Below are 27,921 nucleotides of genomic sequence, written 5' to 3' on the forward strand. Positions count from 1 at the left end.
AGATCCATAGGGTTCACTCTCAACTTCTTCAAGTATTTGTTCAAATGTCACCTTCTCATCGAGGCCTTTCTGAGCAGCCTATTTAAATCTGTACCTCTCTCTCTAGCATTTCCTATCCCCAGCTTATTTTCTCTAAAGCATTTATCGCCATATAATACACTATATCATTATTACTCTTGATTACTGTTGCTTTCCACTAGCAGCCAAGCTCCATGAGGGTAGGGATTTCCATTGGTTTTGCTCACTGCTGTATCCCCAGTGCCCCACAGTGCTCAACAAATCCTTGCATTTGTGAGGTTAGCACTCTTGAACATGCTTCTTGCTCGCTAATGACCTAAAGTAAATTCTTTCAGGTCCACACAAGCCTGTGGCCCCAGTGAGGCTAAGGGTCCCCATGTGGAGCCCCAGGAACTGTCTGAAGGTGAATAGGCGAAAATGGGGTAGACCAGATGTTCATACTCCAGAGGTGGGAGACAGAAGGGCACATCAGTCGTCCCCCTTCTGCACATTGCTGGGGCGACAAGGGGAGCGCTGATAGGAGCCTTTGTGTAGAAGAGGAAGTGCGGTGAGCACAGCAGAGAGCAGGGCAGGGAAAGCTGGGCTTTGGCTCCTTCTTTCTTAAGATGCTCCTCATTTGTCAAGGCTTTATTGAAGCCCAGCCTGAAGCTTTCTCTACAGATACCCACACATCTCCTTCCCAACTGCAAATCCATCATTCTCATGGCACTTGACTATACCTCTGTCACAGCCCTTATTTTAGTTTGCTGCCAATATGTCTGCTTTCTCCACCAGAGGGCAGGCTTCTCTGGGGAAGGGACCTTCTCTCCACCATCTTTGTATTCCTCAACAAATGTCTTAGAATAATGCTGGGCACATCATATGCACTCACTGACTTGCAGTGAAACTCTCTCTCCCAGCTCCCCTGGGAAGCCTGAGCTTCCTTTCAAGTCAGTACAAGTCGCAACCAATCTTCCACTCTGCAAATATTAACCAAACCTGTGCTATGTACCAGGCAGTGTTTGGTGAGTAAGATAGATTCAGCTGGTGCCCTTGTAGAGTTCACAGTCTGGGGCCAGAGAGAGAAGAAACAAGGACTTACGATTCGTGTTCTGATGGTGGGGACCTTCTCAGGAGGGCAGGGAAACTCAGAGAACAGTGCAAGTTCCAGGATACAAGACACTACCCTAGCAGCTTGATGGAATAAACTCCTCTTCCCTTCTACAAACTGTCTTTGTGGAGTAGCTTATTCACCTAATGGAATCTGGCCTGATTTTTATTCTTAAAAGCCAAACATCAAAAATAATTTCATCTTAAACAAAAAACACCAAGAACACAGTTTATTTATCCTTCAATCTATTTTTGAAGTACGTCATTTAAATTATTTTTTCAAATTTTTGTAAAGTATCATGTAAAACTTTATTATAAGACCACATTGATATTAATGGAAATTAAACTAGTATTGTAATAAAGTATTTTGTAAAGTGTCTTTAGTAGATATTTTGTGAATGAACCACATAATAAAGATGATTAACATAATTTGTCATTATATTATATTTAGAGGCATAATCACAGGACAAGTTTCTGTAATTAATGAGAACATATATATAATTGTATCTCAAGCGGTGGGCAAACCAATCATGTGTGAAATGAAGCAGCCAGATTTCCTTATTAACGCTTTTAAAAATAATTTTCCATAAGAATGACCTTTGGAGCCACCCATAAAGAATGGATCTGTCCACATGTGAATTGGTTCTATCATCTCTCCTAGCAGGGTCACCTTATCATTGGAAATATGAGGATGCTTTTGCAAATATTTTGGAAGATTTCCAATGTTTTTCAAAAGTTGATATCTTAAAGCCCAATATTTTGTCCTTTCTTCCAATTTCTTGCCTCTCCAGGGACTTTGCCTAATCAGTCGTCTTCAGTCTTCAGTCTTTTCCTTTCCTCTCTGCATGTAATCATGGTCAAGTCTCTCTCAACTTGGGAAGTTTTCTCTTGACTGCAGGTTTCCTGCTGGCCCTGCCCTCTTTCACCTTCCCTTCACACCCCAGCCTCTGGGGTACCAGCACCCTGGTACTTTCCTCTATCACAGCACCCCGATACCTATCCTATCACAGCAGTTATCACAGAGCCTCAGAGGCATTATACTGACCCTCTCCCCAACTAGCCTGTGGGCCCCTCATGGATGGGGACGCTGTTTTTCATCTGTCGTCCCTGGTGCTTACTTCTCAGGCTGGTCCTCAGTAAGTGTTTATGAATATAACAACATTAACACAAACAACAAAGAAGGAGATGTTAGTGTGTGAGGTACTTGGGTGGTTGCTGTATGAAATTCTATTTAGAGTTTACTTTCCTTTTAGGGGTAGAGAAAGAAGAAAGGACCAGAAGCTCACTGCAGGAAACTGGCCAGACTCTCATTTGGTTAATGCTGTGATTAAGTTTCCAAAGTCTAACAGTGTTTACAGTTAATGTTTGTCTATTTTGAGACTCTATTTTTTTTAAAGATAATTTAATCAAGTTCAGGCAAAATTAGAATTTTACAAACCAAAAAATTGGCAGCAGGTATCAGGTGGCAGAAATCCAATGTTTCAGGAAAAGGGCCAATTTGCTGACCTTAGCTGAGGCTGACACTGCTTGAGAGCTAATGTTTTCATTTCAGATCACCTGCCTTATTATTTTAGGAACTTATTTTTCTGAACATTTCTATCCTATATACACAGACACAAATGGTTCACACAAAGAAATTCTCAAAGGAGTTTGTCTGATGTCAGCTTTGGAGTTCTGAGCCAGATAGCGGCTGCCAAATAGAACGTTTGAACGTCTTCTTCTTGTTCCCATCCCTTGCACCCCGTGGACATCTAAGAGATAAATGAATAAAGAATGGCTTTACGAAGGCAAGTCTCAGATCCCAAGACTTGCTAACATCTAGCCCCATTGCCATCTAATGGGTGGAAAAGGTCTCTTCAGAGTCAGTTTGTCAAAGCCCATATCTTGGGTATGTCTCTGCAAGTGGGTTGTGACATTAATATATGCTTTTGAGCAGAGTTTTGATTTATTCACAGTACCTGGCAAAAAGTAGGTGCTCAATAAATGTGTTGAATGGTTACTCTGACTTATATACAAAAAGCAGAACTTAACAAAACAGTTCTTTCTTATGGTGAACCTATACGTTACCCAATTATTTATCTTGATGTAAAGTGAAAGATTTTAGATTTGGCTAACATTTATTCAGTAGCAGCCACTATATCATGTATATACATCATCTCTTGTCACCTGGATTTCATGTGTCTGTGAATTGTCAGTTAACTTGAGTTCCTATTTTCTATTTTTTTGAATCCTCAACTTAACATCGTAAACTGGTGCCTGTAAATCTCATCTGAAATGTGGGTTTGCAACAGAAGTGCTGATGCATGCCGAGAGTTCGTAACTAAACGTGACCGAAGGCTTAGTGGCCCATGACTAAAACGAGATGATTCAGTTTGTTTCAGATTTAATCAAAAGAGAAACTTACCATGCTTAATTGAATATGCCAACCTCCTGGTATAACCTCCTACTTTTTTTTTTTCAAAGAGAAAGCTTCGTGGCGGTGGGAAATTATATTATTAATTTATAATAACGGTATTCAAGTTTGACTGATGAAGGCAACTTAACATTTTCAGCTCTAGGAATGTCAGAAATTGACAAGAAGCAGCATCCATAATTTGCCTTCTGCTGCCACTTAACACCTTCTACATATGCAATGTGGCAAAATCTGCCTTACTTGCCAGGTCCAATCTTTATGCTTTTACTGCTGGCAGTTTAGATCATGAAAATAAGATGCAATGAAGTTTGAAACACTGGATGTATTCTAATCAGAAGACTTCCTTGGTCCCGGTTTTCAGGAAGACTGTGGATTTACCCACACAGCTGGTTTGGTCTTTCCGACAGATCTGATGCTGGTTACCAGTTGGTTAATCTGGTTATGAACACTCACTAAGCTGCTGTCTTCCTAAGATCCGGTCCCAGGGAGATGCTTCTAAGAATACATCTTTAAAAAAGTAATGTGGTTAATAACTGGTGAGTTAAAATACATTTGGTTTTTGGATAAAGATCAGCCTTACAGAGAGCATCAGAAAAATCTTTTGGTTATGGAAAGTTGGACTGAATGAGTTAAACCATAAACCCGGAATGAATGAAACATAACATGGTATTAGAAATGGTGTCTGTGCACAATAGGGGCTCCCCGATTTGTTAACTGAAAGGTGGAAAGTTAACTTGCAGTGTACGTCTCAGACTTTCTGTAGGGATATCAACGGTCTTGATGCAAGGGCACATGCTGTGGTGGAAATTGGATAGTCTGTGTAGGAGGAATAGCCTTGTCATTTAATTTAGAGAGGACAGACTTCGATCATAACTGTATCCCTGGCTTTAACTCAACTTTGGTAAAAATTCAGGTTTCTAAAACAAGAAAATTAGAAGGTAGTTACATTACAAAGGCTGGTCTACTTTGTAATGAAGTCAATTTGAATCTCTGTTCAAAGGACTTACTTAAATTTGTTGTTTGAGCCTCTCTCATTCACTGTTAGTGGGAGCATAAATTCGTGCAATTCCTTTGGAGGAAAATTTGGCAAAATCTTTCAAAGTTTGAAATGTGTATATCCTTGATCTGGCATTTCTATTTCTAGAATTTTATTTTATATGATATATCTTATACTCACTAGAGTTTATTGTATGGGCAAAGAAGATGCTCATGTGGTGTTGTTGTAATAACTAGATAAACAGAAATAGAAATATCCTAAATGTTCATCAATGGGCTGATTGAACCCACAATGGAAGAGCCACACAGCAAAATACTATGCAGCTGCTAAAAAGAATGAGGAAAGTCTAAAAGTGCTGATATGGAAATATCTCCAAAATATATTAATAAACAAAAGCCAGGTATACAACAGTGTATGGAAAACAAGAGAATACAGTCATGCATTGCTTGGGAAATGCTTTGTTAGGCAATTTCATTGTTGTGTGAACACGATAGAGCATGTTTACACAAACCCAGATGGTAGAGCCTACTACACACCTAGGCTACGTGGTACTAATCTTACGGGACCATTGTTATATATGTGGTCCATCATTGACTGAAATATTGTTATGTGGCACATGACTATGTTAGAAAACTGATAAAAGTGGTTAACTCTAAGGAATGAATGGAATCTGGGGTAAAAGAAAGACTCATTTTTATTGTTTTTCCTTATGTAATGTTTGCTTTTTACTTCTGTGTGCATGTAATGATTTTAAAATAAAAAAAGAATAGTTAAAAATAATTTGCAATTTAAAATTTCTACTGTAGTAGAGGTTTGGATTTGTAACTAAATGAGAATATAGTTTTTTTTGTTGTTGTTCTTTTAAAGGTCTATTCCACAGGAAATAGCTAATGTAGTATTTGTCATATTTAACTACACTAATAAAGAGTTTGGCTGTGAACTAGATCAAACACTACACAAGACTTTTATTTCAGATATTGTGGTCCAGGAACCTATCTACCACAATCTTGGTGGCAGCTTAACCAAAATGCAAGATCACGTTTCCAGAAGATTTAATTTTAAAAGTGGACTGAAAACCAATGTCTGCTTCACACTTAATAAAAGGCACCAGGACAGAATCTTGGACATGGGACTGGGAGGGGCACCAAGGTGTCCATTATTTGAACAGTCTTCTTATGGAAGCTTCCTTGGCTTCTCCAGAGAAGAACTCACTCCCTTCTGAGGGAGGCCATTGTATCTTTTGCCATGTCTGTAGGAAAGTTCATCCTGTGCTGGACTGAACTCTCTCTCTCTGAGTTGAGGAAGGCTGATTTCCTCTCCCAAACTTCCCCACTCCCAGCTGGACTTAAGGGGTTCCCCAGAGCTCCTGTCTCCCAGCAAGATAGACCCCACTTTATCATTGCGAATTGCCCATGGGGCCAATCCCAAGAAAGAGGCGATAGTAAGAACTTCTAAAATATTGTTAGGTTGTTCCAGCCCACGCCACATCCTTGTTCACTTCAGCAGAGCCTCTGGGTCATTCATCACCATGTGGCTCTTAAAATCCCTGACCTGACTCAACCTTCCACCCCTGCTGTCAGTAAATCTCCTATGTCCTTAACCTTGCCTCTGAATATTCTCTTTGCCTTTTTGTCCCAACTGAAACTTGGCTATTTCCTGATCGCCCCTTTTCTCCTGTGGCCTTTGAAAGTGGCAGCTGCTTGTCTCTCCAAGTGCCCCACATTCCATCCCCCTTCCTCACTACGTCTAGACCGTTTCTCCTCCCTCTTTTAAAACACAGGGGATAACCTCTATCACCTCTACTCCAACTGACTTCCTAGTCCCCCTTCCCTCATTCCCGAAGATATCGGAACCCAGTTCTCTATTTTTCTCTCTACCATTACTCCTGTCACCATCCTTGGTAACATTCCATGGGTGAGCCCTGCAATACTTGGCTCCTCACTGCCCTAACCTACTCACTTCCAGCGACCCTTTCCTCCAGCTCACCTCATCCACACGCTCCTGCGGTTAGAGGTGAGACCTTGTAGCTAGCAATAACTGCACCACTTCCAAACTCCTGACTTGAAGCATCTCACTTTCCGTCCCTCTCTCTTTATGTTTCTACTACAACTCTTTGATCTCACTGTTCAATTCATTGATGCTATCATCTTTTCACTGCCCTCCTTTGGAATATGTTCTTCACTTGGCTTCTGGGGCACCATTCTCTCCTAGTTCTCTACCCACCCAGTCTCCTTTGCTGACCCCTCTCCCTTTTTCCCAAACTCTAAACTTTGAAGTCCCCAGGACTCCTTGGCTCCTCTTCCCTATTGATTACCTAGGTATTCTTATTTAGTTCTATAGCTTTAAATGACACATATTTTATGAATCTCAAATTTACATCTACAGCCCTGTCTTCTCTCCCAAGTTCCAGACTCCAAATCCTTGCTTTCTCTACCTCTCCATTTGGATGTCCTATAGGCATCTCAAACTTAACACGAGCTCTTAATATCCCTAACAGAGCTCACTCTGTTCTCAGTCTTCCCCATAAATAAAGAGTTATATGAAAGTGATATTATTTTCTGTAGTGGAGAGACTGTAAGTTGACTATCCAATATCTATTCCCTTTTAATTTCCTAATGACATAATACCTAAATTATTGGGGACAGCAAATCAGCCAGCTTAACAATCTACATTTCCAGGCTTCCTTGAAATTAGGTGCAGTCATGTAACTGAGTTTTGGAGAGATTTTACTGGGAGGGTCTAAAGGGAAGGCTCTTTACAAAGAAGACAAAACGGCTGGGGAAAATCACTTTAGCCTTTCCTCCATCCTGCTATACAGATGTGATGGCTGGAGCTGTAGCAGCAGCCATCTTGGACCACGAGGTGCCCCTGAGGTTGAAAGTCATATACGAGGAGTGTGGAGCGGAAGGATGGAAGGATCCTGGGTCTTGAATTACTCTGGAGCTTCTATACCTGGCATGTACAGCCTGCCTCTGGACCTCTTTTACTTGAGAGAGAAATAAACTTCCATCTGACTTAAGCCACTGTTAATCTGGATTTTCTGCTATACAGAGCTGAACCTATCCTGCCTGATACATCAGTGTGTATAACACAGTCTCATCCACTTAAGCAAGGATTAAAATATAATATGAAGGCCACAGATAACACCAAGGACCTGTTTTAGGATTACATTTTCAGTCCATACATCTTGGACAATGGAAAATGCTGTTAAATGGTATTATAAAATTCAATTTCTTTTTGAAAAAGAACTCGAATATTTCACTGCAATTAAGAACATCAAATGACTGGCTAGACTACGTGACCTTAAGGTGCTTTGGTTTCTTTGAGATAATGGGGGTTTTCAAAACTCAGCCACATACCTAATTTAAGACCCTATGATTCATGTAAGACATTATTAGTTTCTCAGCTTGGTAAAGGACTGTTGGTTTCTGTGAAACAGAAGCCTTAATTTCATTAAGGAAAAGATCATTATAATTGTAATATATATTACAACAACTTTTTCTATCTTTCTTTTTCTTAAACAAATGAACAAAGATTGACTTTTTAAATAGTGGAGAAATTATTTTTCTGCAAATGCCTTCTGTTAAGTGGCAATGAATTTGAGACAATACAATGAAGGCAACTTTCCCCATACATTGCTTCTTTGCAAGATATTGGGCTTTCTGTCTACCTACCTACCTATATGTCTCTATGAATGTTTACCTCCAAAGAGCAGAAATTAGCAGTTCTGCATAATGCCATTGGTGGAAAGGTCTCTTCTCCTTTTAATGCTTCTGTTTTATCACACAGTTTGTTTTCTTTTAAACTAGCTTTCCACATTTTCATTTAGAGTAATTTTAGAAAGGAAGCCAAGTTTAATTGATTGAGAATTTTCCAGAGTGAGAATGGTATGAAATTTGGGTATCTGCAGACAAGAAATAAACTATGGGTATAAACTTTAAGTAAAAATTGGACATTACTCTTCCAAAAATATGCAGTATCACCCCATGAGGAGATAAAGGGATGGCTGCCCACGTAGGGGGATCTGAAGTCACCAAAAGACTCCCTCTAGAGTCAATTGCTTGCATCCCTGGAAACATCTTGTTAAAGAAGGAAATAACAGTCCTTCGGAGGAGTGAAGCTCACTAATCTATCAGGTCTAGCAAAATGTCTCATACAGAGCAGATACTCAGTTATTCCTAAGTGAGCACATTAGTATCAGGTGGCCCGTGAGATGGCTGTCACCTTGTGAAGCAGGAAGGAGGCAGTGAAGACATCACCTCATCTGAGAAGCCTGTCGTCATTTCCTGAGGCTGAGCGAGATGCCTTCCACTGGGCTCCCCCAGCACCTCGGCTCTACCCACCACACTACTCATCTCTCTGCCTGTGTCCTGCACTAGAGTGGGAGTTCTTTAGGAGAAGGACCATTTTTAATCCCCACAGGCCCTGCACCCAGTCAAGTGCCTGGTACATTCTGAGAGTCATCAGATGAGTGGCTAAGGAAGGAATGAATGAGTGGGTAAAATTCTGATTGGCTTGGGGTAGGAGCCCAGGGCACTGCTCCAGTTTAGCTTCTAGGGCACCTGAAGATGAGGGCGGGGGGGAGGAGGGAAAGGGCTCTGAGGGGAAGGCAAATTCTCCAAAAATGTCATGACTTTGTCCAGTGTCCAAAAATTAGTATATGTTATATTAAAATAAACTTCTTACAGTAAAGTGTTCAAGTAGCGGTCCTTGTTTCATTCAATAGCTCACTGTTGTTCACTCTGTGATGCCCACATTCTTAGTCTATGCTTCAAACCTTTCCCATGATCTGGCCTCCATCAAGCCTTTCTTCCCACTCCCCACACTGCAGCCTATTTAAACTGTCCAGTTCCCCATACCACTTGCACAGCAAACCACAATGGAGCCAAGAGGGCAGGGAATGGGCATGCCACTGCCCTGGGTTCAGGTCCCACATCACAACTCACTACCTCTGAGTCTCAGAGCAAATGACTTTGCTTCTCTGAGTCTTAGTTTCCTCATCTAATAAAATACTTCTTTGAGCTTTGGTTTTCTCACCTTCAACAAAATCTACCTTGTGTGATCATTATAAGGATGAAATGACATAGAATATAAAAGATCCCACAGCACTACACCTGGCAGGTGGGAGGCACCCAGTAAAGGCTGGTGTGCCCCATCCTTTCATTCCTCTCTCAGACTTGTAGGTCAGAACTTCCTATTCCTCCTTCCCCAATCTACGCCATATTTACAGATCCTTCAGGGTCCAGCTCAAAGATAACCTCCTCTACAAATTCTCCCCCCTAGTTGAAAGCAATCTTTCCCCCTTCTGTAGTCTGTCATCTTCTTCTGATGCCTATGGTACTTACCACTTTCTTCCTTGTGGCTCAGTGATGGTTGTGTTTTATTTCTCCCCCTGTCTGTAAGTTCCATGGGGGCAAATTGCTCACCTTTTAATCCTGTGTTTCCCCAAAGCACCTAGCAGAATAACTTGGATATTGTAGGTGCTTAAAATAATGAACTTAATATTTGCAGGACAATTCTCTATATTTAGGAAATCATTGCTCAATTTCTCTTAGGATAGGGGTAGCATATATAATGCATCTTTTCATTTTTTCCACTTTAGGGAAAAAAACAGGCCTCACTGCAAGTAGTTGACCTCACACAACATCTAGAGAATTCCCTGGAAACAGTTACAAGTAATTGCTAGTCACATGGGCAATTACAATAAAGCCCTGTTCAAGGGCTAGTCACATTGCTAAAATTGTGAAAATAAATGCTTAAATGGAGGGGGATATTTTCTGAAGGCTAGCTAGTCCACTATTACCCAAAACATCTTTATCTTTATTATACTTCCTTAAATTGTACAACATGGAAGTGATATCAATCACAGTTATTATTATTATTTTCAATGGGAAGAGAGAAGCCCTTGAGAGTTTGAAGTCATGCATGGCTGTTGCCAGGTCTGAGCTTACTGAGCTGGCTTTGTCTTTTAGATGGAATCCAGGATTAGATTTAAGCCAGGCCTGGCCTGTCATGGAGGCAGCTGCCAAAGGGTGTGATTTGGTGACTACATGGAGACCTCCTGTTCCAAAGTATCCTTCTACGAGTGCCTGAGTGGGATTGCTATGTGTTCAGAAGACTTTAATCTTTCAGAGGTTCCTGTTCTGGGTGAAGGATAATGCCTTTACCAGCATTTCTAAAACAATCTCCACAAGAGGCTCCATGGAAGAATAGCTTCTCTGACCAAAGAAGTCTGGGCAACACCGCAAACTCCATCCCTCTTTAGGATTTACTATACGCTGCAGTGCACAGCAGCATATTGAAGGCTCTGACAAGTCACATGGTAAAGAAACCTATTTAACTGAACTCAGAAGCTCTCCCACTTATTTAATTATGAAATCAATATTCCTTTCTTTTTTTTTCTGGCTTGTTGCAAAATTCCTAGTGACATCATATGAAACTAGTATTTCATAGCACATGCTTTAAAATGCTGTCTTATCTGTTATTAGCTATCACCGTAAGGGGGATGAATTTTCAGCTAAGAACAGGACACAAAGGGATACGTATGAAGGGATGGGAAAGTCAAGAGAAGGATAAGGAATGTTAAAGGTGACCCATGAGGGCTCCCAAACACAACTTCACAGTCTTGCTAAGGGCCAGCCATGGTTCTCATTCCAGACTTTGTTTTCTTGCCTAGAAAGCCCAGCTGTTATCAGGTCTTATCATCAATTGGAAGTAGTGTTACTACATCTTCACATGATCTTGAATTGCCTGGTTTAGGGAGGAAGAGAAAGGGAGTGCCTGGATGGCAATATTTGCTCAAATGGATGTGGAAAGAGGAAGGAAAGGTAGAGAGTAAGGGAGAAATGGGGTAACTGAGGCAGCAGGGAGGCAGAGGCTGCCCTGGCAATGGGAAGCTGAGGGTAGAAGGCAAAGGACAGGATGGAATAAAGAGAGAAAGTGAAGGGTCGTGGCAGGTCAGACAGAAGCTAACAAACCCACCCGCCGCCCAAGCCATGAAACCGAGGCTGGGGGCCAGGGAGATGCGTGGGGGAGCCATCAAATCATAACGTCAGTGAGTCCCAAAGCTTTGGCTTCTCAAACCAGTCAACAATAAAAATCGACATGGTCTGAAGACATGGAATAAATATAACAGCTGGGACAGGAGCCTTTCTTTAAGGTATGGATGGCTCTTTCTATCCCCTCCGTGGTAGGACACTTACTCCCTTGGTAGCTTTCTGCCCTCGGGGCTCTCACTATCCAAGGGTCTGCATTTCCCCAGGTTGTTGGGAGGGTCCTGGGCTACAATGGGGCTCAGTCTGAGATCCTAATCATGTCCTGCTGCTTTAGAAAACATCACAGTGGTTAACTGACAGCACAGGACAGCAGCAGAGAAAGGTCTGGGTGTTGTGAAGATGACAGAGCCGGGAGGGACTGAGAAGGGACTTCCTCTTACCAGGGGCTGTCAGATGTTCCGCTTCTTGCATGCAAAGCAACTAGAAGATCTTTGGCAAGCTAAGGCAACTGAGAAATACTAGAAGCTGAAAACAAGATATGCAACACATTTGGGAGTTTCTCCCAGGTTGAAGGACGAAATTAGCTGATTCCCTTTCTAGGATACCTTTTGATTTCTTGTCACTATCAGGGTAAAAATCATGTAAAAAGCCCAAATGTTTTCATAACTTACAAATATTATTTATTATTCCAAAGGTGGAGCAATGTGTGGGGTGAGACGGGGGAGAGGGCAATGGGACAACTCCCTTTACAAAAATGCAAAATTTTCAAACTGCTGTTCCATGGTGAACTTATCTCAGAAAAGTGATTCTGACTGGGGCAAGGTTGTACTCTGGGATAGTGTGTGGAATTCATTAGTAAACACATTTTAAAATAAATCGTTGCCAGACTTCATTTACTCAGGGGAAATGGTTAAAATGATATGCTCAATCTCACAGAGTGTGAACCTCAACATATGCGATTCCACTGGCTGGAAGAGTGACCCCAGCCTCTCAGACTAATGCTCTTGGATGAGTCAACAGGGACTGTGGGAGCTGAGGACATGAGCCTACAGCCGTCTGCATCAGAAACAGGTCTCCAGCTGGTTTTGGGTCTAGAAGTTACTCTAGATTGCTCATTCCTTAGCATAAACCAGAATATCACCAGAACATACACCCTCGCCCCAACCCCTCTGAAATCAAGGGCATATTAAAAGAAGAGTGTTAGTTGGATGTGTTTCCGTATGTTGTGAGCCTGTGGAGGAAGTAATGCTGGCACAGTGGGTGTGCGCTTGAGTTTACACTGCTGACACCATTTCTCTGAGTGTGTTACACAATTGAGATGGTTTGGATTGTTTGAATGGAATAACATGATTACCCATGGTATTGCACGTCTCCAATTCCAAATAAACACGATGGCAAAAACCAGACGAAAATGCGAAAATAATAATAAATAATACAATGTCACTGAAGTCATGCAAAGAGGAAAGAAAAGATTTAAAAAAATGGGCAAGCAACAGACACCATAAATGAAAAAAAGCCAATGCATACAATTCTAAAATCATTCTTACCTTCTTCAGTCATTGTGTCATAATATTTTAGTTTTCCATATGATCCAAGTTCTACAACACCACAGTAAAAGACACAAAGATAAGGAACGAGCTGTAATGCAAGAACTTTGTTTTTACACATTCTTAATTAATCAGATTCAGAGTTATACTGTCAAATTCCGCAATCGTTAACTATATAGAGATGTGCAAACATGGGCCATGTGGCAGACAGCTTTCACGACCCATTTTCAGAAATCACTTAAAATATATTATTTCACTGGGGGTAGGATGTGCCCTGCATTACAGAATAGGACACGGTTATTTTAACATCTGATGAAACAGAATACATGGCAAAGATAACTTTGCACCAGGTCTAGCCTAGCCCTATAATTTTTATAGCGGTGACACCAGAAGAGAAAGGGCTGAACAAGGACGATGTCCGGGCCCACTGAGACTTGTAGACACTGGATTCCTTGCTGTGAAAGAGCAGTCCCAGAAGTTCATTTCACAGCTCTTCTCCAACAGAACCACTGCCTAGAGATTAAGGAAGGCTACCTGGGAAAACCCAAAATGCAAAACCAGGTTCTAAACTTTCCTTTCACTTCTTATCTCATACTTTAGACAGAAAACACTGAATATCATGAGTGCAGCATGCTGGGAAGAGCTGTGAAAGGTGCAGAGTGCTCTGGGAGGAAGAGGGAGGCATATTCCCAGGGAAGACCACCTGGTTCAGACAGGTGACAGAGCAGCCACAACTCCCAGACCGAGGTATTGCCTGCTCCTGGGTAGACTGCAGGAGGCAGACTCCCGTGTGCAGATCACCAAAGAAGTCAGCTGTAATGGAAACCACTGGCAGAAAGCAAGCTATTCCGAGTCAGCTGGTGGGAGTGGCAGCTTGGGTGGGGGAAAAGGGGAGATGGGAACACACCGTTCTTGTTTTCCTGCTTTAGTTCTAAAACAGAAACTTTCATTCTTGTTAGAAAATTCCAGATTGTTTTAAGCAGCATTGTGAGCAGGTTAAAAATGTTTTCCATGGTCATAACAATACTTTCCCAATAAACGTCAAGAAATTAATTAGACTCAAGAGATATTCCTGTGATTCTGCAGAATGCCTCCGTGGCCCATTAACCTGGCCATTGGAAAGCCACATATGAATCAATTAATTGATGGGTTTTGTGTGCAAGATAAAGGATCTAGCTTAGAAGATAATAATAAATATTCTTCTATTTTATATTTACATTATACATTCTATATATAGTCTTTTTCCATGTGTCTAAAATTTTACCCAAAGCTATTTTAACACACCAATACAAAATTATGCCTTGGGGAGAAAAATCACCTCATCTTTGTGTTTCTGCAAAAACCTGCCTATTCTGGATTTTGTTAGCTACATCCTTGTTAGACAAAGGATGCAGTGCTTCAGTAAGAAACTGAATTTTGTGTGAATAGGAAGAAAATTTTTTTTATGACTTCTGGGGATTGCCTTCAGTAAATATTTTTTTTTCAGGTATTTTAAGAACAGTAGTCTGTTATATATATGACACTGCACATGACATTGTTATATATATGACGTTGATATTGGAATTCTTAAATGAACTAAATGTCTTCATAAATATTAAACACATGTTCGTGGTGGTTGTACACATAATATATGTTTGTGTGTGTGTGTGTAATCTTGCAGCAAATTGATGAATTATATCAGCCAATTAATTTTTTTGTAACCTCTACTCCTCCCCTGGGGTAAAGCAGTAGAATCAGCAGCTAGCAATCTCTAATATTTGCTGAGGAAACAGAACGTGGGCGGCTCTGTGTTTGCAAAGCTGGGTGTAAAAAAAAAAAAAACCATATTCTACACAGTGAAAATACACCATTGCATTTTCTGGCTCTGGCTTTTCAGATGCAACCTCTTTGTATGCACACACTTGTTTTCATGTATCAAACCCAAACCATCAAACATCCACTTGGGGCAGATGTGATTATTCTTTACCTCATCTCTTGTGGAACCAGGTATAAATAAATACAATCATATTCTTTAATTATCCCTTTTTTTTTTTACGTAGTCTGAAGTGGAACTGTTCGTGTTTGACAGCTCACACATTCTTGCTGCTGTGGCAATGGCTAGATTGTTTCTTACCCGCTTCCTTGGATGATGAATGGGCCAGAGGGACAAGAACTGGACAGAGCATACCAAAAACGAAGTTAAAGATAGCGGAAGAGAAGGAACACGAGTAGTGAAAAGCTGAATAACAACAGGAGATGTAGCAACTCAAAGCCTAAGAGGAAGGAAGGCAAGGGAACAATATCTGTTCAAGTGAAGGGAACCATGTTTGTTGCTTACTAAAGAAAAGGCAGGAAAGAATGTGGAGGAAACAAGCCACTAGAATACGGCTCTAACACGGACAGACAGCAATAGGACGGTGAGATGGTCAACTCAGCACTCTGATGCTTTCAAGTGGTCAGTGCAGCATCCGGGGCAGGTGGGGCAGCATCTCCATGAGCTGGTGGCCCTCTTCCCTGAACCAGGGCCTCAAGGGGTACAGAAAGAGGGGTGTGACAAGCGATGAGGACAAACACAACATGCATACGTGAGCCAGAGCACATCGTGCACCCAGCTGGTGTTCTACAGCCCATGGTGGCCTCATGCAAAGTGGCCTCAGCCACTGTGGCCTGAGAGGCCTGAATGAAAACTCACCTGCGAGGGGACACGGCCTCCCGTCAGCACACTCCCCATAGAGAATAACCAGGGCACCTTTAGCACTATTGGATTAGGATTCAAACTGGGCCTAATCCAAGCTGGGTTTCTTTGGGATAGGAAGGAGGAAGTGAGGGAGTTCAAGAGAGTGCTCTTTAATACCATCTGGCAACATCCATTCTATCAACTGAGCAAGAGGCAGCCAGGATCAGAAGAGGGAAGAATCACTGGTGAATATGATTCTGGGTACAACCTAGTGCTTCTTCTCTATAACATTTCTCTAAGAAGCCCATTTGGCCTAAGAAAAAATTCCAGAACCCAGTGGTTGGTGTTTGAGATGAACCTGTAAGCTGATCGTGAATGCTGCCTATCATGGTGACCACACTTGCTGTCATGCCATTTGGACAGCTGGGGCCACAGGCATCCAAGCTCCTAGATCCCTAGGAGGAGCTGAACCTGTCGTCATTCCTCTGTCCACTTCCTTTCAGGTATTGTCAGCAACATCACTACCTGGCTGTAAGGTGCCTCTGGGTTCTTGTCCATACCTCATGATTGACAAGTCAAGGGAAGGGTCTTGTCTTTAATCTCAAATAATCTGTGAATCAGAACTAGTATTCTGGGCTCCACATTTCTTCCTTTCTTATGACAGGCATGGACACAGAATTCTCCTTCCAACCTTGACTTTCCCAGCTCCACTCTTGAGGCCCTTGGCATTCTCAACCCATTTTTCAGTGAATCTCCCCAGACCGGAGCAGCAGAAAAATGACTTCTCACATTTCAGGCCTCAAAATTCTGATGTATGAAACAGGAAGTCAATAGAAGCAGCTATGCTGAGCTCATTTTACAACGAAAAATAGAGGTTGAGAAATCAATGAGAACAAGCATTTATTAACTTAAGTGTTGGCTGATGAAAAATATATGATTAACTTGCTTTTTTTTTAAAATCAAAGAGCTGCTTTATTTTTGGCATTGGTTTGAACTGCAGACGAAGACCTAAAAATTAAGGCTTTCTCAATACAGATAGTAGTTTCCTGGTAAAGTTGTCAAATACCTATCAAGGAGGTGTGTACAGATACTCTATTACATCACACCCATGGACAGATTATTATTAGTACTGCATGGAAGTTTAGAATGTGAGATTTGAAGCCAGGGTGTAGATTGGAACTCAAGATCTGCCATTTATTAGCTGTGTGACTTTGAGCAAATTGCTTTACCTCTCTGAGCCTCAGTGTCCTCAGCAGTAAAGGGGCATAACTGTGTCTACTCCATCAGGTTGTGGTGAAGAGAAGATGACGTAATGACACCCACTGAGCAATCAATAACGGGCAGCTTCATTATTGCAAGAACCACCAAGAAGAGTGAAGGAGAAAGCATAAGACAAGAAGGAGAGCATTTAGAGAAGTTGGTATTTTACACGTTTGTTAAAACAAATTCAACACACTTATAGAGGTTCTGAACAGATACTTGTTGTTCAACAACAAAAGATATTCTGCCATGTCAGGGCCAATATTTGAAAGAAATCTCTCCATCTGCTCATTTCCTCTCAGATCTATGGGGAACGTCAAAACACAGAGCACAACCATGGGAGCAGGCTGTGAAAAGCAGACCCTTCATTCATCTGACCACCAGTGCTCCAGCTTGGGAGCTAGGCACCTTCCTTTCTAATCCTTGCACACAAACCTGTCTCTCCCACTAGGTTGTCCATATGTTGTAGGCAGAGACCCTATTCCTCTTCAGATCCCTCCTAACAGAACCTAGAACAGTGCTCTTCTCAGATCACATGCTCTCCCCCACATTTCTTAAACAAAGTACATAAATGCACAGCCCCCAAATGACAGAGAGGTTTAGGATGCTTTGTTGAACTTCCCTGGGCTTGCCGACGTCAGGAAAACTGGCACTGATGCCTGAGACTTCTCGACTGTCGATACCATAACATTACTCTCAAGGTTAAGAGTGCTTCTGACTGAGACAGACAAGACAGCTAATTCAAAGGTTGGGTCTACTACTTATGAGCTGGGTGATCTTCTCCGAGTCTCAGTCTCTTCTTCATCAAATGGGACAAGAGCAATACATACTTATTAGGAAGGTCTTTGGAGGATCAGATGATGGCATGTCTATAAAGCACTTTGCATTGGGGTGGCACACACATCTTCATCTTCCGCCAAGGTCCAACACGAACATCTAACTCAGCTCAGCACAAGGTAATTCAATCCTATTCATATGCTAATTATGTCTGTATGTAGGCACCAATGTCAATGTCTATACTTGACACATACAAATCAACAAAACCCCTTAGACTTCTTCCCTTAAACACAAGGAAGACTGCCCAAAGAAAAATTTTCAGTGTAGTAAAAGGCTGCCCTAGCTAACTTCCAGAACCATGTTTCGCAGTACTCGCATTTTAGCCTGAAGGTGGTGTTTTTTTTTTTTTTAATTTGTAAATTTATTTTTTTATTGGGTAAAAGTGTTTGTTTTGTAGTTTTATGAATGGGTAATATGAGAATTGAGCATTTGTAATTTCTCATCCCACTCCCTACAAACACAACATTTTTATTTGTAGATCTCTACAATTTTTTAGTTTCTTGCAGGGTATCTGGGTTAATCTTTTTTTCTTTTGTCTCCTCCTATGAAAAATTTTCATCAAAATAAACATGAATTCTGAGTTAAAAGATATTTTCTAATACAGCCCAGTTTTAAGCTTGCTGTTTCATTCCACCTTCAAAAAGGCTGCCTGGACCACCAAAATTAATTGCTTTCCATTAAAAGGATTTCTTTGGTCATTGTCCTTGTATATCAAATGTTTATGCCAAGGTAAGTAGTTTTTTAACTCAAGGACAAAACTTTAAGAGATTGAGGTTAAATGAGGAGACAGCCACGCATCCTCACATCTTATTCAAGTCAGAAGGAAAGGAGTATTTTAATCTTCAAATTCAAAATCTCACTCAAAAAAGGCTTCCAAAGTACTGACTCACTGCAGAAGCTCTGCTTAACATTCTGTGGGGGATGAATGCTCGTGTGTTCAGTTTCCCTAAGAGGCTCTTAAATGTGTACCCGTTTGCCTGGGGACAGCTGTACTCAACATGTGGTAACACATATATGTCAGACACAAGATGTTAACAGAGATGATTTTGCCCTATGGAGTTCTTTCCACATCCGACTCTTCCAAATTTATGCTAATGAGACTTCTCTTTCTTCTAGGAGATTAAAACCTCTCCCTTCAGCTTTTGGAAGGAAGCAAGGCAAGAACTTTGCAAATGGAAATAAAGGACTGAACTTGTGGGCAATTCTTCATCAGCTGTTGAGTTTTCAAGTAGGATTTATGAACACACACACACACAAGGCTACCTCTTAGAGAATTATCACCTGAATTTCATGTCCTCTGAATCTAGTCCCTTCATGAAATACTCTCCCTTTTCAAGCTTCTTGCAAACCTGGACACACTGCCTTGTTATTTCTGCCATTTTTGTTTCCCCGACTCTCTACATCTACTTCCTTGTTTATGTCCATCTGCTGACACCATTCTGAGGCCCCAGGCCCCAGGAAATACTGACGCTACATCTCTGGCCAAATCAGGAATCAGAAAGTTCCCCAGCGTCTGGCTCAGTGCCTGGAGCACAGCAGGCATTCTGACAAAGCACCAATAAAGCACAGAGACCAGGCATGTAGGTGAGCAAAGTGGGCTGGGCACAACGATAGGGAGTGGTGGGGATTATGGAAAACTGAACAGTGCCTGCCTAAAAAGGGGCAGCAGCCTCTCAGCTCCAGCTGTGGCCTCCATGAGGGAATGTAGGCACAAAGTTGAAAGATCTTCCGATTATTCAAGGTAAGCCAGATATCTGGATTTTTATGTGAAAGCTCCTGATTTTTAAATACTGGCAACTAACGGAACATTAGAAAAAACCCAACACTCTGGGCCATATTTAGCTCATCCATTTGTAACCTCTGATTTAAAATCAGGTTGCTTCACCCAATTTTCTTATAAATATTAGTCGAATGAATGAATGAACAAATGAGACCAACTAGGCTGTTGGACCTAGGAGGGGGTCCTTGCTAGGCAACCCTTCTCCAGATGGTCAAGGACTCTGGCTCACTTCCTTATCTCAGCTGGTGTAGGTACCACAGTCTGGTCATCTCTGGCTTAGGAACAGACTGAGTCTCAACACCTCTGGCTCCTCTGGGACCCCCAAGGCGGTGCCTATGTCAGGCCTACTGAGCTGTGATGATCCAATGACTAATTCCCTCACTTATGCATGTTGTTGCTCAGCCAGCTCTGCCGTCACACAAGCCAGTAGAGTGATTTCTTGTTTTGTTTTGCTTTAAATCTTATTTTGGGGAGAAATGGAAGTTTCCCACTAGGTGTAACTGTTCCCAATTATTTTGCAGAGAAATATCTGGATTACGGAAAATGCAGTGAGAGGTTCTGAAAGGTAGGTTAGGATCACAGAGGGAGGTGCCATATAATTATATGGGAATTATCACCCTTGAACAGTGAACAATAACGTGTGGTCATTACTGTGGATCATCCAGATGGTTCATAATGAAATGCCCAGGCGAGTCCCCAGATACTCCGCCTTCTTATAAATTTGTCACCTAATTTGCAGCCTTGCTCCTCTGTGGTGTTGCTTAGCAATATCAATGGTTACTGGTTTCTGTCCTGCGAGGAACTGACTCAGGCCATATTTCGCTGTAATTTACATGCTCTGGATGATCAAGCAAGAAAAATGGAACCTGGATGCGCTGTTCCACTGCTTTCCTTTTGAGGTGGGTTGGGGAGGGGGAGGGTACAGGATAGAGCAAGCAGGTTTCTGGAAAGGATTTTTAAAGAAAAACAATGAGCAACCCAGGCAAGAGAATCAACTCAAAACAGTGTGGTTAAAACAGATCTACTGGCTTTGATGAGTATCCTTTTAATTGTGTAATTAAAAACCTCAATCTTAAGATAAACACTGATACTTTGTCAGAATGCTTTTTCTTTTTCCCAAAGGAATGGAGAAAAGCAACTGACAACATAGCATGATGGCTCCACATCTGTAGTTTGGAGCCCTATAGACCCTGACTTGTCGACAACTGGGTTTGCCACTTACTAGCCATCAGACATTGGGCAAGTTAACCTAACCTCCCTGACACGCAGTTCCCACACTTACGTAAAATGGGAACAATAATAGTTGTCTTGTAGGGTTGTGGTGAGGATTACAGGTGCTTAACACATAATTGGCACACAATATTCATTAAATACTTGGTAGGTATTATTAATGGCTTTAAAGCATATATTGGTTTTCCAATATTATTTAAATAATTCAGGAAGCTCCCACAGAGCACATTCTTCTGATCTTCACAAAACTGGAGTCAACCTGGTATCAGGAGATCTTATTACCACGATGCTGAACAAGGAGGTCTTGTAGCACAGCATCAGTTTTGGAGTCAAGAGATGTGGGTTCTAATCCAGACTTTACTTCTCTTAGCTGTGTGACTTTGTAGTAAGATACTCAGCTTTTCAAAGCCTTCGTTTCCTCATCTTTAAAATGGGGCTAATTCGAGTACCCCCTTACTGTGTTGTTGTAAGGGGCTTTATGTGATGCCTGGAACACTGGAAGTGCTCGATATATGGGAGCCATCATTCTACGACCGGGCCAAAGCCCAGCGAGGGATGTGTCCAGGCTAACAGAGTAAGTCACAATAAGTGACCATCCAGGATTAGAACCTTGTTCTAACATTCTTTTCACAGGTTTATATTCAAAGAGAAACAGGTAAAAGGAGAAGAATGACAAAAATAATGACCAATTATGTTATACCAAAAGAAGTCTATGAATGTCATATTCCTTTGTATTATCTGACATCAGCTACGGGACTGCTGGCCTTATCTAAAGAATGTACAACTCAGGGAAAGTGATAGTATCAAGATCCTTAAGTTTTGATTTTCAAAAGAAAAGCTCAGAAGGGCCTCCAGCTGTTTGGAAAGTAGCATTGTCCAGTGACTAAGAGAGCGAGTTCTGCGGTCCAGCAAATCTGGATTTGAACATGCCTCCATCAATTACTTCCCTTGTGTCCTTGGGAAAATAATTTAACTACTCTAACTTTCAGTGTCCTTATCTGTAAAATGGCTATAATAGAGGAGTTTATAATACAATAAGGTTATAATATAATAGAACCATAGGACTGATGTGAACATTAAATGAGTTAGTTTATATAAAATGCTTAGCACAGTGTCTGGCACATAGTAAGAATTCAATAAATGTTAGTTATTCCAGTTGTGGTCATTATTATTGCCTTCATGGGCATCAATTCACAGTTCTGGCTGAATACTCAATACTTTTTCTGATCTCTTCTTTTTCAGCTGGAGTCTCAGGGAGAAAATGATATTGTCAAAGATAGTGAAAGGATATGGTTTGAATAGCAAAGAACATGGAATATCAGATACCACCTATGCAACATTTGGAATTTATTTCTTATTTCAGAAAATGTTTGAGCTCTTCTAATAGCAAATTTCTAAACCACGTTCTTAAATTGCACGTCTGTGGGTAAGAGACTAGGAAGCCAACATTTTCACTAATGAATGACATCTTGGGTACAGTTTTGCATCTCTGTGAATTGAAAGATTATGTTTACAAAATCAAGCACAAGGTACTTTCTGATTAACTCTTATCAAATTTGGGGTGGGGGAATAGCAACACATTTATTACTCAGTCTTACAAATGGCAAAACATTTCATTCTTTTCCCCTGCCCACTTCTCTTTTTTTTTTTTTAAAGGACTTATGAGGTAGTGTGTATAGATTGCCACTGTTTTCTTTCATTGAAATGTGAGCTTGGTTATGTTACATGTGTCTAAGATCCACAGGGTGGGCCTAAGGTGATGCTGATGCTTCTACAAGCCACACCCACAACCCAACCAGTCACGAAGCCCTATCAATTACACCCTGAAATAGCCCCAATTCTGTCTTTTCTGCTCTGTTCCCACTGCCTCTGCCTCAGTCCCAGGTCTTGCTGAGGCTACTGCAATAGTCTTACTTGAACTCTTGTTTCTGAATCTTACCACCTACTGTTTACTCCCAGTACCTGTCACCTATCTTTCACATTATTACCAGAGTAATCCTTTCAAAACACAAAACGAAAATATAACACCTCTAAATCCTGCATACACTGCCTTTTTATGTTGGACTTTTATTAGGTCTCCTAATTTATTTAATCCTTTAGAACTCAGATTTGAGGTTCCCTCCTGCAGGCAGCATTCCTGAATGCAGACATTCCTCCTCTGTGTCTGTTCCAAGTATACACTTGTGTGTGTGACTCATCAAGTGTACCTTAACCTAGTTGCTTTCTGCCCTTTAGGGCAAGGAATCAACGTACTCATTTGGTTAATTCCAGCACCCAGCAGCGTTCCTGGCACTCTGTAGATGTTCAAATGCTGCTGAATTGAATTAGATCTCTACGTGTTTAATAGAGATGCTCTATTAATGCTCTGTTTAATAGAGATGCTCTGTTAATCTTCCTCAGTTATTTGCCTTTGGTACTGACACCTATGATTCCATCCATTGTAGTGTTCTGACTCCGCAGTTTCAACTATTCTGTCTTCAATATCTCTCTGGGGAGGAAGCCTGTGAAGGGAAAATGTATGCGGCCTCAACTCTTGGAATCTTCTTCATCGCTTCTGTAAAGTAGGAGGATTTACATCATGCAAAAGCACCATTAGGAGAGTCCTCAGCCCACAGAAGACAAAATGGCGGCAATATCTTGGAAATGGAGATGGAAAAAAACACTGGTGCACAGAATGGATGCTGCATGCTGGCTAGAGAACAACTTGGATGTTCTCCTGGAGCCCATCACATGGCCTGGCTGGAGTGGTTTCTGCCAGCAGAGAGAAGCAGCACTAAATTATATCCAGCCATTGGGTCAGCACAGCTGAGCTTCTACCCTCTGATGCGCTGAGCATCAAACAACTTCAGAAAAGCATATGAGAAAAGTGTCCTAGGGAGGGAGACGAAAAACAATGAAGTGAAAAAAAATCAAAACTCTGGCCATCCAAGGGAAAAAAAAAAGGCAAGAGATAAGAGAGATGTATAAGAAGGCAAGAGAATTTGAGAATCGAAATTGAGGGAAAAAAGCCTGGAAGACAGAAAGGAAATTAATGCCACTGACGTGGAAGTAATTCAAAGCAAAAACGATCCTTATAATTACATATTCTACCCTACAGTACTGTCCAGGGTGTCATTTTACTGAACACTTGGATCTCTATCCCAATAGAAGCAATCACTCCAATTTATGGATAATTTAAAGAATCAAATTTAAAGTAGAACGTTCACACGATCCTCTAAATTTCATCTGTTTTAAGTGTAAATCCAGTTATCATTAATCCTATATAAATACCATACTGTATAAAGTGGGATTATATGCACACATAGGGTAGAAGATTAAGATGTGTTTCACAAATAGTCCATTATGCACCTTAGCAAATGCCTGCCGGTGAACTAGAGGTCTGATGATGTAGGAGAACGCAGGCACGGCAGGACCTTCTAACCCACAAGTATACAAATGGTGGCCTAAGGATGTTTTGGTGGGATTAAAAAATTAGTACAGTAATTGCTTTTCCAGGTTTTTATCAATATGTTGCAAAGAGGAATGTTTTGTAGTCTGCTGAACATCTTAAAGCTATAGACTCTAGAGGAAATTGGGACTTTTTGGAAGGAAAAGAGTTAAGTACCATGTCACACAATTTCCCGCTCGTTGTACAAAGGACAGGAGAACTTTGTAAACATAGAAACTATAATTATACAGCTTTAGGATAACTTTAGCTCAACTGAAAGCCAGACTGCCAAGAAGGCCAGTTCTCTTTTTTATAGATAAGTATGGTAGGATCTAATAATTGGCATATGGTGAATAGGTTTTTTTAGAGGGAAAATGTAGAGAAGATAATTCAATGAGTTACTACTGAAAAATGCCTAAAAATATGATGGCTGCAAAAAAAGAAAATAAAAAGAACAACTGGCAGCAATTTATTGGGCCAACACCGACACAGAACTATGATGTGTCAGGCATTGTTCTACATGCTCTATGAACAGCACTGCACCGAATACACTTAGCCCTAAGAGATAGACGTTATTATCTTCCCTATTTTACGAAAGAGGACGTTGAGTTAGAGAAAAGTTAAATAACTCATCCAAGGTCACACAGCTAGTAAGTGGCAGAACGGGGATTCGAACCAAGGTAGCTGGCTCCAAAGTGTGTCTGTTTAACTACACTATGCTCTGCCCACCATGAGTGTGATATGAAGAGGCTACCAAGAACACACCCAGCAGGGGACAGAGCCTATCCAAACAGGGGTATTGCATGATACTACCTTTAAGCTCCAAAGTTCAGCTCCTCACCTTCTAATCTTCACTGGCATTAAGAAGATGGGGTACAGTCCTGAGGTTAAGAAAAGAATCTGTAACTTTTTCTAGATAGGAAACTCTGCATGATCTATTGTCATGAACGGAAATATGGTGCATGGAAAGGAAGACGAATAACTGGATAAAGTTTGTTTCAGACATGGCAGAGGGGAATTTTCATCATAAACAGTTTTCTGGAATGAGATTGACTCACTATGATTTTTAACTCCCGCCAGTGATGGCTGTTCTGGCTTAAAGGCCTTACAGTTGAAGCGAAGCTACCTTCACTATTGCTTATCTGGGATTATGTGCTGACACCCTGGGAAGTTGAAGAGAGAAATCATTGCCACAGAAGTAGCCACACAGGTTGCTGCAGCTGTGTTTCGAAAGCTCAGATTCAACAACAGCATTTAAACTGGTTTTCAGGAAGTTAATTAGTCAGGGGCAAGCACAGGCTGATGTTCCTCCAGAGACTTATGTACAGTAGGGTTCCCAATGGGGTTCCCACTCACACCAGCTTGCAATAGGAATGTGTTTTGTGAATGAATGAATGAATACATGAATCCACACACAATAATAAGAAACCAATCTGATGTAGACCCATAAGCTTTATATAAACAGCAATGCTGCTTGACTCTTCACAAGCGTGAGTGTGAGTATAAGCTTGTGTATGTGCGCATGTGCACACATCATATAGTCTCATTTGAGCCCCAAGACAACCTGTAAAGGACAGTTTGGTGTAGGTGAGGGAATTCTTTTTGATAGTGGAGGCGAAGAGACCAGATGTGGTGGATCTGATATTGTGAGGTCAGGAGAGGAATGGACACGAACAGAGGCTTGAGGATTTGCGTTTACAATCTGATCAACATCCAGAGGAGCGTGCACAGCATAGTGCAAATCCCAGATGTGCGAGTCAAACTAGGAGGAGCTTTGGCTACTATCAGAGGAGACTCGCACATGGAATGCAAAGCATCCCTCTGCAGCCCACTAAGCAAGGCCCTACCATCTATTAAACAAGCAGAGGCATCTTTAGTGTTTTACTTGGGAGAAAATACCTTTGAACGCCCTCGTCTCACAGCTGATATTTATACATCAACACACATTTTGAATGGGCAGTCATTGGTAAAATGAAGGTGCCTTTTGACCTTCAATGACTGCCCCCATCCCCTGGTCCCTCACATAATCATACCTGTGACAGTGGCTTTTTATCTGTGGGAACTCTGAGTCCTCCCCTCTGAAGAGTCCTAACTGCATCTTTTGCTCAAGAGAACAAAGATGAAGCTGTAACTTTACGGATGCTTCACTGTCTTTTTCCTTCTTCGTGCTATGTCTACACCCAAATGCCATCAAATTCACTTTTTTGGACACACACTTTTGTGGTCTTTACTTTAAAGCAAACTTTCTTAATGGAGAGAGAGAAAGAGAGAGAGAGAACCCATTCCCATACTCAAAAACATTTATTTCAGTAAGACCATTCACATTCCCGTCACACCCCAAATTAAATTTATTTATAAGGCGTACAACACAAAAAGAGATTCAGTTTTGACCATCATTGACATTCTAAAATAAGAGTAATGTTTTACTATTCCCCAAAGAGAGGAGCTGTTTAACGTGTCCCTGCGTTTGCTCTGTGAGAGGCATAAATATCTGGCTTCCTCTATCCAGGCATTTAAACTACTGTCATCTTATTAAAAACGTGGCCAGGAGGTTGGATTCTATTTTTCTCCCGTTGCCTATCCACTTCCCAGCTGAGGCGGCATGCAAACATCTTTCTTGCTAATTTAAACTGATCTACAATTTGGGATAGAAAGAAAGGTTACAATATTGCCTTTCAGGGACAACTTCTCCACATTTGAACGAACTAGACATGAAAATGACTTTCTTCTGGGATCAAATAACAATTTATGAAAGCTCATATTGAAGCTATTTTTAAAAATAGAAGCTGGGGAAATAACAAGTTCTGCTGTTTGGTGAGAAAAAAAGAAAACCCAGCAAGCAAGTGAAAGTTTAATCTTAGTGTCAGCTTCAAGTTAACACTAAATGTATATGTTCAAGAATTGGAATGCTTTTACAAAATAGAGAGATGCACGGCTATGTGTACAGAAGATGGACATGTATGGCTATAGATGAGAGTCTTGTGTGAGTGGAAAGTGTTCAGGCTCTGAAGCCAAACTTAGGAGCTGGGTGATGACGAGCAAGTAATGTCACCTCTCTGAACCTCAGTTTCCTCAGAGGTAAAACACACAATAATTCCCATAGCCACTGCTGAGAGAATTACGAGATGACTATCAGTGGTGGGCACATGGCAGGCACTTAAGAAGTTCCACTCTTTTGTTTTCTCTCTTCATCATCTCTTAGGACCTAGCTTCCTACACTTAAATCACACACCCCCTCACCCCCCCAAATGCCCTTGACAGGAGAGACTGCTAGAATGTTAGTTCAGCGAGTGAACAGCCATCTGCCTGCTCATCTCGAAGGAGCTGCCATTTTGGTTGGGCCAACAATACATAGTTCTGGATCTCCCTGAGCCAGCCAGTTCCAATGCTTGAACTCCGGCATCTTCTTTTGTGCCCGCCTATGCTCCTCACCTCCTTCGAGAACCACTCTCAAAGCTCACTTTCTCTAGGAACCCTGCCCTGAGATGACCTTGCTCAAGATCTGGCAAGCAGAGCTCACCTGCATTGAGTGCTTACTCCGTGCCTGTCATGCTTAGCGCTGTATGCGCACCAGCGTGGTTTCCCAATTTGGTTTATTTATCTGCACTTGCCATGATGTGATATTGTGTCCACAAATGTGTGGGTTGACTGCTTCGGGAATGAGAGCCTGTT

At 41.4% G+C, this 27,921-nt stretch overlaps 1 protein-coding gene across 3 annotated transcripts in view; it reads right to left on the bottom strand.

Moving 5' to 3' along the window:
• The window catches only part of SLC24A2 (solute carrier family 24 member 2), a 242,887-nt gene that overhangs the window by 56,091 nt on the left and 158,875 nt on the right, over positions 1-27,921 (bottom strand). For 2 of the 3 annotated variants that reach the window (XM_058565878.1, XM_058565876.1), the window contains exon 4: positions 13,060-13,110. The exons of the other annotated variant lie outside the window; for it this stretch is intronic. In XM_058565878.1, the coding sequence (XP_058421861.1) occupies positions 13,060-13,110 (51 nt within the window). The remainder of the gene's footprint in view (positions 1-13,059; positions 13,111-27,921) is intronic. 3 annotated transcript variants of the gene reach the window in all.

Source organism: Diceros bicornis, chromosome 22 (assembly GCF_020826845.1).
Source record: "Diceros bicornis minor isolate mBicDic1 chromosome 22, mDicBic1.mat.cur, whole genome shotgun sequence".
NCBI lineage: Eukaryota > Metazoa > Chordata > Mammalia > Perissodactyla > Rhinocerotidae > Diceros > Diceros bicornis.